The 12,826-nt window shown below is 38.7% G+C and overlaps 1 protein-coding gene across 7 annotated transcripts in view; it reads right to left on the bottom strand.

The window, feature by feature from the left end:
• LOC111866189 (E3 ubiquitin-protein ligase HUWE1) overlaps positions 1-12,826 on the bottom strand; it is a 160,461-nt gene that overhangs the window by 46,223 nt on the left and 101,412 nt on the right. For all 7 annotated transcript variants that reach the window (XM_023854900.2, XM_033752153.1, XM_033752154.1 and 4 more), the window contains exons 42-46: positions 11,891-12,017; positions 10,127-10,273; positions 3,246-4,443; positions 2,947-3,114; positions 2,101-2,332 (exon numbers count right to left, since the gene is read on the bottom strand). In XM_023854900.2, the coding sequence (XP_023710668.1) occupies positions 2,101-2,332; positions 2,947-3,114; positions 3,246-4,443; positions 10,127-10,273; positions 11,891-12,017 (1,872 nt within the window). The remainder of the gene's footprint in view (positions 1-2,100; positions 2,333-2,946; positions 3,115-3,245; positions 4,444-10,126; positions 10,274-11,890; positions 12,018-12,826) is intronic.

Below are 12,826 nucleotides of genomic sequence, written 5' to 3'. Positions count from 1 at the left end.
ATCTCGATTATAGGAGGCCAAACCACATCACTGGCAGACTTCCTCTACTTCGCAATTGAGGTGTCGTGTGTGCTTTTCGCGTGGGAAACGAAGAACCGTCCGGACAAAGTGCGTGAAGTGCGACGTCGGACACTGGATTTCCGGATGTTTCCAAGATTTCCACACGAAGCCAACAGTCCGTTAGACGACGCAGGTGGGAAGAGAGAGAACTTATAAAGCTGGTGACCAAAAATCATGTAAGTAGAAAAAGAATTTATAACTTAAAATTAGATTTTAAAAAGCCGGCCGCACACGTGGACTGCGCGACGCCATATGGCGTCATTCGTCACCTTGACTTTATTTTCATGACGCCATATGGTGTCGCTCGGCTCTTAAAGGTTAAGTGACTTGTGTCTTAAGATTAAGCAGCACACTGGTCAACAAAAAGTACAATCTTTCTGTTTTTGGAACCCATTGCTTTTTCTGTTGGGAATAAATTTTGTATGCAACACCAACATTTTTAAAGCAATAGGTGTTTTCAATCTTCCCAATAACTACGGGTGGGAGTTTGTCAATCCCATCAGCATTGCAGGCTAAGGGAACCTTTATCCTCTCCTAGGAATTCTTTCCATTATTGCAAGGACCCCTATTCAAATTCAGTGTCTTGTTACATGGAAGCCTGAACAACATTCCAGTCCCAATAGCATTTTAAGTGTAACTGTTCTTTACGCCATTCTGCCACTGTTGACGGGTCTTCAGTTTTGCATTCTCACTAAACAAATTTGTAAACAACAGTGCCACTCCTTGCAGCCATCGAGTCGGTCATTAGTAGCTTGCAAATCATCTGTGCCCAACCCTGTGGCAATGAGTGGAGCCTTTTTTCTTCAAAGCGTGCCACTGATTTGTGCACTGCTGTCTCTAGCTTGCTTAAACCAAGCAGCCACCAAACTTTACCGTTCTTCAAACGGTGACTCTTTCACATTCTTCCTTCGACCATTGGTAGCAACTGAGATGCTGTAATGCCAGACCCATTCTTTGCATTTTGTGCTGTGGGGTCAGCATGCGCGGCACCCACTGTGCACACTTTGTAAAAATCTAACCTGTCATGCATTATGAGGTAGGCCATGCTGTGTGAACACGCCTGGTTCTGACAGCAGCCCAAAGAATTTTATGCTGCTGGTTTTCAAGGGCTTGTGAAGCGATGGGACAAGTGCCTCAATGTACAGGGAGATTATGTTGAGAAATAAAAGCATTTTTCAAATCAGTACTCTTATTTGTTTAAGTTCTATATCCATTTGTAACTTACTTATTGGCCTTTTTTTTTTGCCTTGGCACTATAGCCCCAGTGGGCCTTGGCCTACCTCCATGAACTTCTCCGTTCACTTCAGTTTTTCTAGATCTTATACATTCGGTAGGACTCCTTGGGCGGGTGATCAGCTCATCTCAAGACCTCTATCTGTACACAAACACAAACTAAACATCCATGCCCTCAGTGGGATTCGAACCCTTGATCCCGGTTTCCAAGAAAGCGAAGACAGTACTTATTGACTTACCTATGTAAAATCACTACATTCCTTTTCCTTCCATCTCACTTCACCAATTACGCTCCACTCTAATTAAACCCAGTACTATGCATGCCACAGTCATGTTTTCTACTTCCTCCTCTACTGGACACTCTCGATAATTTGGACTTATTCAATCCTTTAAAATCTGTTACTTTTCCAATTATAGACCAGCCCATTGCTAAATTTCGTCTGCATTTTTCATGTTTTTTCTGAAGGTTTTTATATACCTGTCATCCACCCGACCCTGAAATTATGTGATAAGGGAGCACATGCATCAATACTATAGTGGCACTTGGCAAGTGGGTGTTCTTGACACAATGCTATTGCAGCAGTGGTGGCAATGAAAAGGTTAATGAACTCCAGAACCAAGCCTTTATATACAAACATTCCCTGACTATGGGTAAGTACAAGGAAATTAAATTTCCTTTACAACAAAAGTTAAGATCTATGTCAGAAAAAAAAAAGAGTACTCTGAAGGTAATAACCTACTAATGGTACATGATGAACAATTTTTTTTAGAAAATCAATTTAGTTACTTCAATGCCTGTTTACATACTGCCTGTCTCAATGAAGGCTGAAGATTCTGGAAAAATGCCGCTGCATCTACAGGATCATTTGGATTTGCAGCAGCAGCAGCCTGCCGTTGCTGTTCTAGTCGCTGCTGGGCCAGCACTTCTTCCTGGATTGCTGGTGGCAGTGCAGCCAAGAATTCAGGGTTCACTTCTGTCACACTGGGTGGGACAGTTTCTGTTGAATGCTGCTGTGCTCTCTGCCTCAAACGCTGAAGCCTGAAAGAAGAAGAAAGATTCATCCGGTTACAGATCAAAGAGCTTCACCATCACTGCACCTAAAAATCATTAACATGAGCATCATTTCTAAAGTGAAGTACAATTCACTTTTATTAAAAAATACAAATGTCATTACCAAAATAAATTTATAGCCTTGCAAGTTAATAAACAGCTGCCACCTAGCTGTGACATGGTATCAATGGGTGCTAGGAGTCTTCAGAACCAGAAAACATACCACCATACAAAAACGACATTTTTGATTTGTTTCCTGCAAAAAACTGCACAGTAATAACACTGTGCCCATTTATGGCTCGCTAGGATTGCCAGAGGTGTAATTAAAGGACAAAAATATGCAAAACTTATATTACTGGACATTATCCATCTACCTGTTTTTTTTTCTTCTAAAACACAAGATTTGAAAGACTTGATTCTGTCTCCATCTTCAGGTAAAACCTACTCAGTTGGGCCCAATCGCTGGTTTCTTTTTAAATATTTAGGTCATGGAAAAATGACTGACACTGCCTCCATAACTCCAGAAAAGTAGCAGTGTCAAATGCGAGCCAGTGTATGTGGGAAGACATACTACAGTGCCTTAGCTGGAGATTCAACTGTACCTCAGCTGCTCTGCGATCACTTCCTCTCGCATTTCATCTGGAAGAGCAGCAAGGAATGAAGGATCAACACCCTCTGGAATTTCTGGGCTCAGTCCACTGTTGACAACGACTGATTCCCCACCACTGCTCCCAGGTACTGGAGGCGTTTCACTAGCTTCAGTGTTCACACTAAAAATAAAATGACTAGCATGAAAATTTTTGAAAAAAAAAATAGTCAAAACCGTGAAATTTAGTAACATAATGAAAACACTTAAAATGTAATAAATATTCTTCAATTTAACAAAGGGAACAATGTTTACCTGTTCTCAAATGTAGATGCAGATCTATGGTTTACAGAGTCGCCTTGGGGTTGACTTTCCTCAGAGTGGGACGGGAGATGGGAAGACTGCTCTTGTACTTCACCTTCCCTCTGGTGCTGGGACACACGTGCTTCAACCTGGGATCTCAGCCAGGATGCAGCTGCTTCAAGGTCCAACGACTCTGATCCATTCACCGGATGTTGGACTCCATTAGAGATTGGAGCCTGCACATCTTCCATCTCTCTCACCATTCCCAATCCTGGTATATCCGAGGCATCCTCCATTTCATTAATTAGCCTGCCAGTGGATTCAAAAGCAACCATGTCCACAGCTTCTTGAAGATTTCGTGGGGCACGTCCTGTCCTACGAATGCTTTCAAGAAGTGTCTGAGAGGCACTCCGATGGGGATAGCTAACTGGCACATCTTCATCCTCTTCTTCTTCATCATCTTCTTCCTCTTCATCTGCAGCCTCAGTTACATCCATATTCACAACCTCCTCAAGTGGAATCAGGGGTGGAGGTGGACCACATGCAGGGTCCAAATTAGAGTTATCAGAGTCATAATCCCCTTCTCCATGTTCCCCAACAGCTGATACTGCACCCTGAGGGGGGCTCCTTGCTTCATCACCATCTTCTCCATCGTCCCTGTTATATGAAGATGTAGGAGCTGGTGTTACAGTGTTGCAACTCTGAGCAAGCATTGAGCCTAGCTGAGCTGAGTCCAGGCTGCTTGCACTGTTTGGATAGGAAGACTCATAAGATGCCTCAGGGTAAGATTCAGACTCAGTCCCCTGACTTACACCACTCAGTGCTCTCTGTGCTGCTGTGACAGATGGGAGAATTTCTGATAGAGAACTCAGGAGACCAGTAGTAAGCTCTGAGAAGTCTGGGGTTTCACCAATGCCAGCTCGAACCTCTACAGGCACATGTTCCATCTCTTGGTCTTCATTCCTCTGTTGCTGAATTTGATCATCTGCCTCACCAGGACCAGAAGATGGTGGTGCGATAGCAGAAGTACCAGTCAGACTCATAGCTGGCTGCAGAATGGAGTCAACGATGGATTCAGCCAAAGTTTCAGTAGCAGATGTGACATCTGCCACAGCTGCAGCAATATCAGTGCCTGCAAGACTTGACTGATTGTCTGCGCCATTCGATTGTGCAGTTTCACCATTGCTGAAGACAACCTCCATTGCAGCTTCTTTAGGGGAAAGAAAAGAGAATACCATCCTCATTTGGATATTATACTTGGGACAATTATGTACTGAACTATTTATATTATCACATTACATGCAAGATAATACAAAACTGAGAAATGTATTATGTTCCTAGCAAAGTTAACATTAGAATAACTCCTTTTTTTCTCAGCTTCAAGTCAGAGATCACCAACAAACACAACACTAAAATAAAAATCTTTGTAAAATACTGGTTTGTTAAGTTTTATATACAACTTCATGTTAGTAATAACTTTGTTGAAGGCTGCTATCTACCGGGATGCCACACTGTACAACCCACTAGTTGCCAGCATTTTGGAAGGAACTGCTGTCCCCATCTTCAGGTTAGAAGAACTCTTTAATCCTGAATATAGACAGCAGATTTATAACTATCTACCAGACTACACAGTATCACATTCAAGGAGATGGTGATCTTCACAGTCTCTGGTCCTTCCATGATAATCTTAAATCTCATGATAATTGTGTAACCTGCTTATGGATGTTAAGTTGACATTCAATGTTCTCAAAGTTGCAATACTGCAGAAAGTATTAAAGTGAAAAATATAGAAAAACAAGTTTATTTCTTTAAACATGCCATGTTATTTATTTTTCTATTATATATTGGTGAAAGTTATAAATTTCTTCACATTTATTTACTGAACAACAAAGTGATACTTTTATTTATTGCACTTGCATGGAAAAGGTGAGAACATATACCAAGAATACCAAAAATTCTAATTCTTTTTAAAATCAGAAACACCTATCACTTAAATTTAAATCAGTCTGCTAGTGAAATCCCTACTTAATGAATCTCTGAGAGACTTGGTTTTCTTACAATAAATCAAGGTTTTCACTAATTTGGGATGATTCGAAATTACATCAAGAAACTGCTCATCTTATAAAACTGACTGCAGGCTAATTATGAGGAAGCAATTTGTTTAGACAAATACGGTTAAAGAAACTGTTTCAATACAGATACAATTACATTATCAATAACATGATATTTAAGTCCAAAATTATTAACAACATCAAATAAACAATGAAATAAGCTCAGCAGTCACTCAAAACAACTATGATGTCATAAGCAACGTTACTTCATTGCATGTTCACTATGTAACATCACTCATTAAGGATTATGGTTGTGGGATGATTTCAAACAGAAAGAATGTGTCAATACTGATTGTTGTTTTCACCAAAACTACACCGAATCAAGGCGGACTTTTGAAAGGCCGAAATTTTCCTGCACTAAATGAGAATTATTTACTAAATCAAGTCCATAATAAAGCAAGATAAAACTATATATATATATATATGCTTCGGCTGGGACCAGAAAATGTATTCATTATATTCAGTATTTCACTAAATTGGGATTTCACTGTAAAACTACTGACCAGACAACAGAGTTATAACAAATAAAAAGTATGAGTACAAATGGAAAGTTTTTACTGCACAAAATTTAATTTCTCTGCAGATTTTTTAGGGGATTTGACTACATGTGAAAAACAGAAATCGAGGAGGGGAAAAATTATTGCAGAGGAAAACAAAATTCAAAGCTTCACTCAATTTTGTGGTGGTTTCTTCATTAAATCCATTAATGGGGACCAACATACAGATATTGTAAGATCTATAACTTGGTGACAATGGTATATTAATACAATTATTGTGATTTTATTCAAAACATAAGATTTCCAAAACTTGATTCTGTTTCCATCTTCAGGTGGAACCTATTCAGTTGGTCCAAATCAACAGAGCTAGTCCCTATCTCCAGACACCAGCATCAGCACAAGACAGGATACATAAACCACGCACAGAACAAACCATCTGCGAGAGTCAAGGCAAACATTAAAAACATTTAAATAGCAATTTTTTAAGCACCTGATGATGGCCATATGACTGAAACATGTAGTGCACCAATGATGTGAAAAATAATTTAAAATTGAAAGTGAATTTTAATATTCTAATATAAGTTGCATTTGAGATGATACATAAGAAGTGAAAATGAAATAATTCCACACACGAGGCCTATCACCTATGTCCATGCACTATTTCATAACTATTGTTGTTAAAATCACTGCAATATCAGAATAGTAGTCATCACTAAAGACAAATTCTCCGTGTGGTACCAGTATAAAAAATTCACACAATCTACACTGGATTAAGTTGTAGTTTTCTGACTTCTGCTGCAATAATGGGAGCTAAGATGGGAGAGAAGTCCAAGCCGGGTTGATTGAAGAGATGATCTACCAAAGACATGTGGGCCAGGTGTGACCACTGCATAAATCACATTACTTCCGTGTTTAAGTAATTTTTAAATGCATCTATCACAAGCACTCCTTAAGCTCTAAACAATACTCCTGTTTGTTAGACAACTTGTAACCAGCCAATCAATTCTCTATTCGCCCACCCCTTTGTCTGACACTTGACTATTAGTACCACAGACAGATGCACATTAAGTATAATTTCATATTTCACTGTCATATATGGTGGTAGTTTCATACCACTTAACATTAGTCACTAGCATCTACTATCTGTTGCATTTATGATGGTATATTATGAATCTAAGTCATCAATGATGTAACTCGACGGCATATCAATAAACAATAAACATTTCATCTGTATTGCTTCTTTGGCTCTCAACAGGTAAATATTCAGTTTCCAATCTGAATCACAATTCTGAAAGGTAAGAAGTTTCAACTCAAAATCTGATGGTAACCCTTGGAAAAGTGAAGATCTTTTCCATAAAGGAAAACATGTTTCCCATCATTCATGTATATGTGCTTGCCTTAAATTCCTGACACTTACTAGGTTTAATCACATCATATGAAAATGACAATCCATTCTGTCTTTGAAATCACACAACACAGAACGTGCATTCTTAGGTTCTTGCCATTGTGTCCACCTCTACATGTTTGCCTTCGAGGAGACACTGTACTTTCTTTGCTGATTCACATTTGGTTTTTTAATATCCTTAATCATTATAAAGTTCACATCACAACTATATTTTTCCCTTTCTCACTATTGCCTCTTTTCATGACGTGGTCCGCCATTTCTATGGTGGAGACCGCCTGCATTGGCATATCATCTCATTATACCTTATATTAGCGAAATACTGCTTCTGTGTCATAACTTCAATGGTATTTCAGATATACTCCTGGCTTCTGACTTTAAAACATAGGCCTACTTCTGTCTCTTACTTAACCCTTCAACATCGTAGTTGGTACATGACACGCCAGCGGTTTCTGTCATATGTCGTTATAGTCCATGAGTGGAATGCATGGTGCAATGATAAGGTTCAGCTCCTATTTTGAACTGCTGTTATTCATGCAAAGAAATCCTTCTGGTATGAAATTAAATAGGAAGTTGCAGGCTATCATTCCATATATTTGTTGTCCAACTTTGAACTTCTCACAGAAGTTGTAACACATCTAAATTCTTTGAAAAAGTTTTGGACTTCCCTAAATGGTGTGCTTATTACCACACAAACCTATCTCTACCTTGGGGAATTCTTATGAACAAAATATATTAGATTGATACTGTGTGCTGTCTTGCATGCTGATCGAATGGAAAGTTGATTCTCTTTAGGCATATTCTGACCAGTGTTACTTCTAGACAGGAATTCGTAATCAAGAGAAAACGCGTGGAGAATCTATGACTTTGAGACGTGATGCTGACTCTAAGAAGTGTTCTATGACTGCTAATATAGCAAACGATAAACAGTGCTCAATACTGTCACGTGTAGGGGATACGCATGATGAAATGACAGGTTCTAGTTCATATGATTGGATTTATTAACAGCTTGGTTGCACACACTCTCGTAATTACAATTAAATACAGCTCCATCGCTGATTTACCCTCACAAGATCTTCTAGTCACTGTTGCACGCACCGTCACACATATAAAGTCTTCCAAATCACACTTGGCATTCCTGGTTTTACTGCGCTTGCATCTGGCACTCTCAACTATGCTTAACTTATACTCCATCCTCAATACTGCCTGAAATAGTGTTTGCTGCTCCTTATATAGGCTCCGCACGGACCACATAGAAAACAAATTGCTGCTCAGCAACAGATATCAGGTATTGCTGTCAGGTGTGTCTACCCACGAATTGGCTAGCAATGGACACCCTACTGTTGCGTGACATCACAGCCTAGTGGGGAGGGGTGTTTACCGAGTGTCGCATAGTGACGTGCTGAGTGGGAACATGTGACATCATTCACACTTCCTGTTGCGCTATCCAAACGTTCACAGAGTTGTCGCCTAGCAACGTGCTTATACAATCTGCAACTCTCATGTTGCGTGCGTGCCCGAGGCCTCTGTGGCTCAACAGTCCTGCATAGAGCAAAAATGCCACAATATGAATGATACTACTGTAATTCCTTCTGTTCTGGAAATATGCATCATGCAGTCTGGTTTTAGCAGCCCAAGCCAGCTGTGAGCAACAGAGTGGCCTACTGTGTTGGTCATGACGAGTGGAAAATACATTTACTTCAAAGCGAATAAGAATGAAGTTTTATCAGATTTGGAATTTGACAATGAAAATGGATGTTCATGCTTTTCTCAATTCTGTGGTAATTGACAGAATCAAGAAAAGCATAAATGTCCACTGGGAGGATATGCAAAACTATAAGAGACAAAAGGAAAAATTCTGAATGTTATGATAATATAAGGGAATAACAAAAGGAAAAGAATAGATCAACTGTCAATCAGAATTCAGTTAACTGAGGAATTCTCTGTGAAATATACTAATGCTGTATAGCACAAAGTGCTGGGTCAACATTTGTCAAAGAAAACAGTGTCCCATCTAAGAGAAAGTAATTTTATAAGCAAGACTGCACCAACTGCAAAGAAATCTAGACCACAGAAACAGTGTGTTGTGTGTCAAAAACTGTGTACTGGAGTGACACGTGTGACATGGGACTCTACATGAAATGTTTTCATGACTAACACACCCAGCTGAATTTCTAAGGTAATATAATATTATTATTCCTAATTTTTATACAATTACAAAAAAATAAGTTTAAAGCAGTGTGGATGTAAACACAGATTCTACTCGTATATACATTTCTGAACGTAGAGCAAAAATCAGAAAAACAGAGCTCCAGTCTATCCCCATTTATTTATTAAGAGAAACATTGCATTTACCACATTAAAAGTCTAAATATCCTCCGTCCCAAGAAGGGAGTAGGAATTAATTGTCCTGCACCACTGAAGGATTAACTGGGTGACCTTTGGTATGATGCTAACATCTTACTCACTTACCTACGGAGCTGAGCCCTTCTTGAGGAGAAGCCAAATCTGCAGCTAGTCAAGAATATCCCAGCATTTTATGGAACTAGAAGATTCATTACCATGTTCACAAGAGCCTTCCACTTGTCCCTATCCTGAGCCAGATCACTCTAATCCATACCATCCCATCCTATCTCTCTAAGAAGCAGAACAGATCACTGTAGGTCGCGGTGCAAGGGCCGAGAAGGCCTACCACTTATACATTCATATCTCTCCAAGATCAATTTTAAAGCTAAGACAAGAATGTAAGTTGGGTCTAGAAGGGTTAGCATGATATGTTACACAACTACTTCTTTCTGAAATGATAAGAATCAAACCTTAAGTTATCTGACTAAATGCAGATGAGCATTATTATATGCGATTTTTTGCCACCTACTGACATACCTTCAGGTTCGCCCTTCTTTCCATCTTCTTCTAACTTCCTTTTCTTAGCCTCCTCCTCTTCTTGTTGTTTCCTACGCTTTTCTCTGCGTTCAGCAAGCTCCTCATCACGCAACTTTTCCAGATGGGGCACCAAACTGTGCACCACACCTAATAACACAAAACTGGCTATTAACTGTACTTCCAAACAAAACAGTATATGACCCTTATACTTAACATCAATCATTAGCAAAAATCAATTTGTCATCTTGCACCTGACTGTCGGTATTATTTCAACACTGTATGCACAAATAAAAAACTATTTTCCAAGAAACCACCACCAACTCAGATACTATCCAGTTAACATCTGCCCTGGAATTTCATAAAACAGTCGTTTGATATTATGGGCACTGCATACTTGGTAGGAAAACTGTCTGCATGTCTTTCCACCTGGCAGAACTGAGAAATCAGCATCACTGAAGGTGTTAAATTGGTAAGGAAAGATTTATTAATTTTCACACTCGAAATGCAGAATGTTCACAGAAATATCTGACACTGATGTCTTCCCTAGCTGCCACTGCCCCTTCCTCCTTCCTTATTCAAATGTGCAACTTTCACATAAAACCAAGCAAGAACACCCAAAACGAATATAAAGCTAGTCCCTCCTTTCATTAGGAAAAGAGAAATGTGCAGTCAAGTTAACCTAAGCCTTAAACATTATAGAGAAACATCTTAGATGACATTCAAATTCAGAATCATACAATAAGTTTCACTTAAGACAACTCAATACTGTGAAATCACATCTGAATCTATGACTAAGGAGTTCAATTTTTCTAAGCCAAAGTTGGCTCTAACAAGAGCATGACTTAAGTATGGCCTTTCAGTACACAAACACTGTCTAAAGAACTTTCAAGCAGTTAAGGCTCACATCAACATTCTAATAGGCTGTTTTAATTTTGTGCTGTTCTTCTATTTGTGCTTTTGCAAGACTACTGTGAACTAGCAAACAATGAGCTCTAGAGGACTTATTATGTTATTTTTCTATGGTTTTTTATATTATTAGTCATTTGATGTGATGTTTAATCTCATATATTTTTTTAAAAATTGACTTGTCCAATTGTACATAATGTAACAGTTATGGATGTTAAATAAATCAATCAATCAATTATTAATCATACATTAATATAATTGTTTTGTACAAGTACATAATTTCCCCAAAACTGGTTATATTTTAATAAGTTACATACTGAATTTATAGACAAGGAGAATGACATGCACTGAGAGTCAATCTAATGGTTTAAATGTGTTATTTTAATTTTGTATTTTGAGTTCCAAAATAAAATATAATAACAGACTGACAGAGCATTGACATTCCACTACACATACAATTGGCAGCCACATCCAAAACAATGTGCTTGCAGCATTATATCAGAAGGTACTCCTATACACAAATCAGCCACACATATCCTGTGTGATTGTGAGGTCATAGCTTATTTAAGATTTCGTCACTTGGGTCAGTTTTTTATGGAACCAAGTGACTTTTATGATGCCCCCATAAGCAGGGTCTTACACTTTATTAAAAGTGTAGGATTAATAAAGGGCTAATCCAAGGGGAAGCACAATAGATCACTTAAGGTCGCAGTGCAGGGGCCAGTTTTTATTGCCCACCCCTTACATACATACATATTCATATACACCAGGCATTTTTTCAAATTGTAGAATACAGAAACATGCAATCTTCACCATGAGCTTAACAAGGAATGAAAAGAAATACATGTGAACACTTACCAGTTACACAATCAGGACTGGAATCCCCATCTAACAGCTTGCACTCCTCTGTCCACCAGTGAAGTGCTGTAGGAATATTGTTTAATGTGGCAGCTAAGCTTGGGCCAAACAGATAACCAGACTGGTCCTAAACAAAGTATTCACATTTTTATACACCTACGCAACAGTTTGTTAATACACTAATTGATCTAGAGTTCCATCTGCAAATATGCACCAAGAAACTCATAATTTGAGACAATAATAGATGCATGCAATTGCACAATTATTAAGTATTACATATCATTTCTTTGATTAAGTGTATTGAATATCTACTAAAAACTGGGAATATGGTAAAGAATCACGAGCTAAATTGGAAAGCACATATAAATAAGGTGCAAGATGACAGATACATGGGGAAGCTAATAAGAGAATTCTGGCAAGTCTTGGTCCAAAATTTGGCAAATATAATAAACAGTGCTAAATAGTACTAGTTAGTTAGTTAGTTAGTTATTGGAGAGGGTGGGTTTCCCCATGCACTGAGACCTGTATTGGTCCATTGTGCCTCCCTCTATGATTTCTACCAGTCTCTATATCCTACCGGTACTGGTGCTTACCATCAGTCCCGCCCAGGCAGCGAGACCGGCTCTACTAGCTGAGAGGTATCTATAATGCTTCCCCCATCTACCAGAGGTATTAGAGACTGCTGTTGGGCGGGAAACGTCCGTTAACCTTTATCCTACGGGCATTTAAATTCCGGTAAGGGCAGCGGTACAGAATTAATTTAAATACCCGCGATTATAAATCCATAAAAACTGCAATCATTTACTAAATTTGCTCCTATTTCTGCAATTTCTGTGATAAACGAACGAAATAAACGCTGTTTTTTTCTCGAAAGAATATAGAATCAGATATTGTAATTTACAGATTGTATAAAACATGTTAAAATTTTTGCACTGA

Source organism: Cryptotermes secundus, unplaced genomic scaffold, assembly GCF_002891405.2.
Source record: "Cryptotermes secundus unplaced genomic scaffold, Csec_1.0 scaffold599, whole genome shotgun sequence".
Classification (NCBI taxonomy): domain Eukaryota; kingdom Metazoa; phylum Arthropoda; class Insecta; order Blattodea; family Kalotermitidae; genus Cryptotermes; species Cryptotermes secundus.
This window is presented reverse-complemented; position numbering and strand designations above follow the sequence as displayed.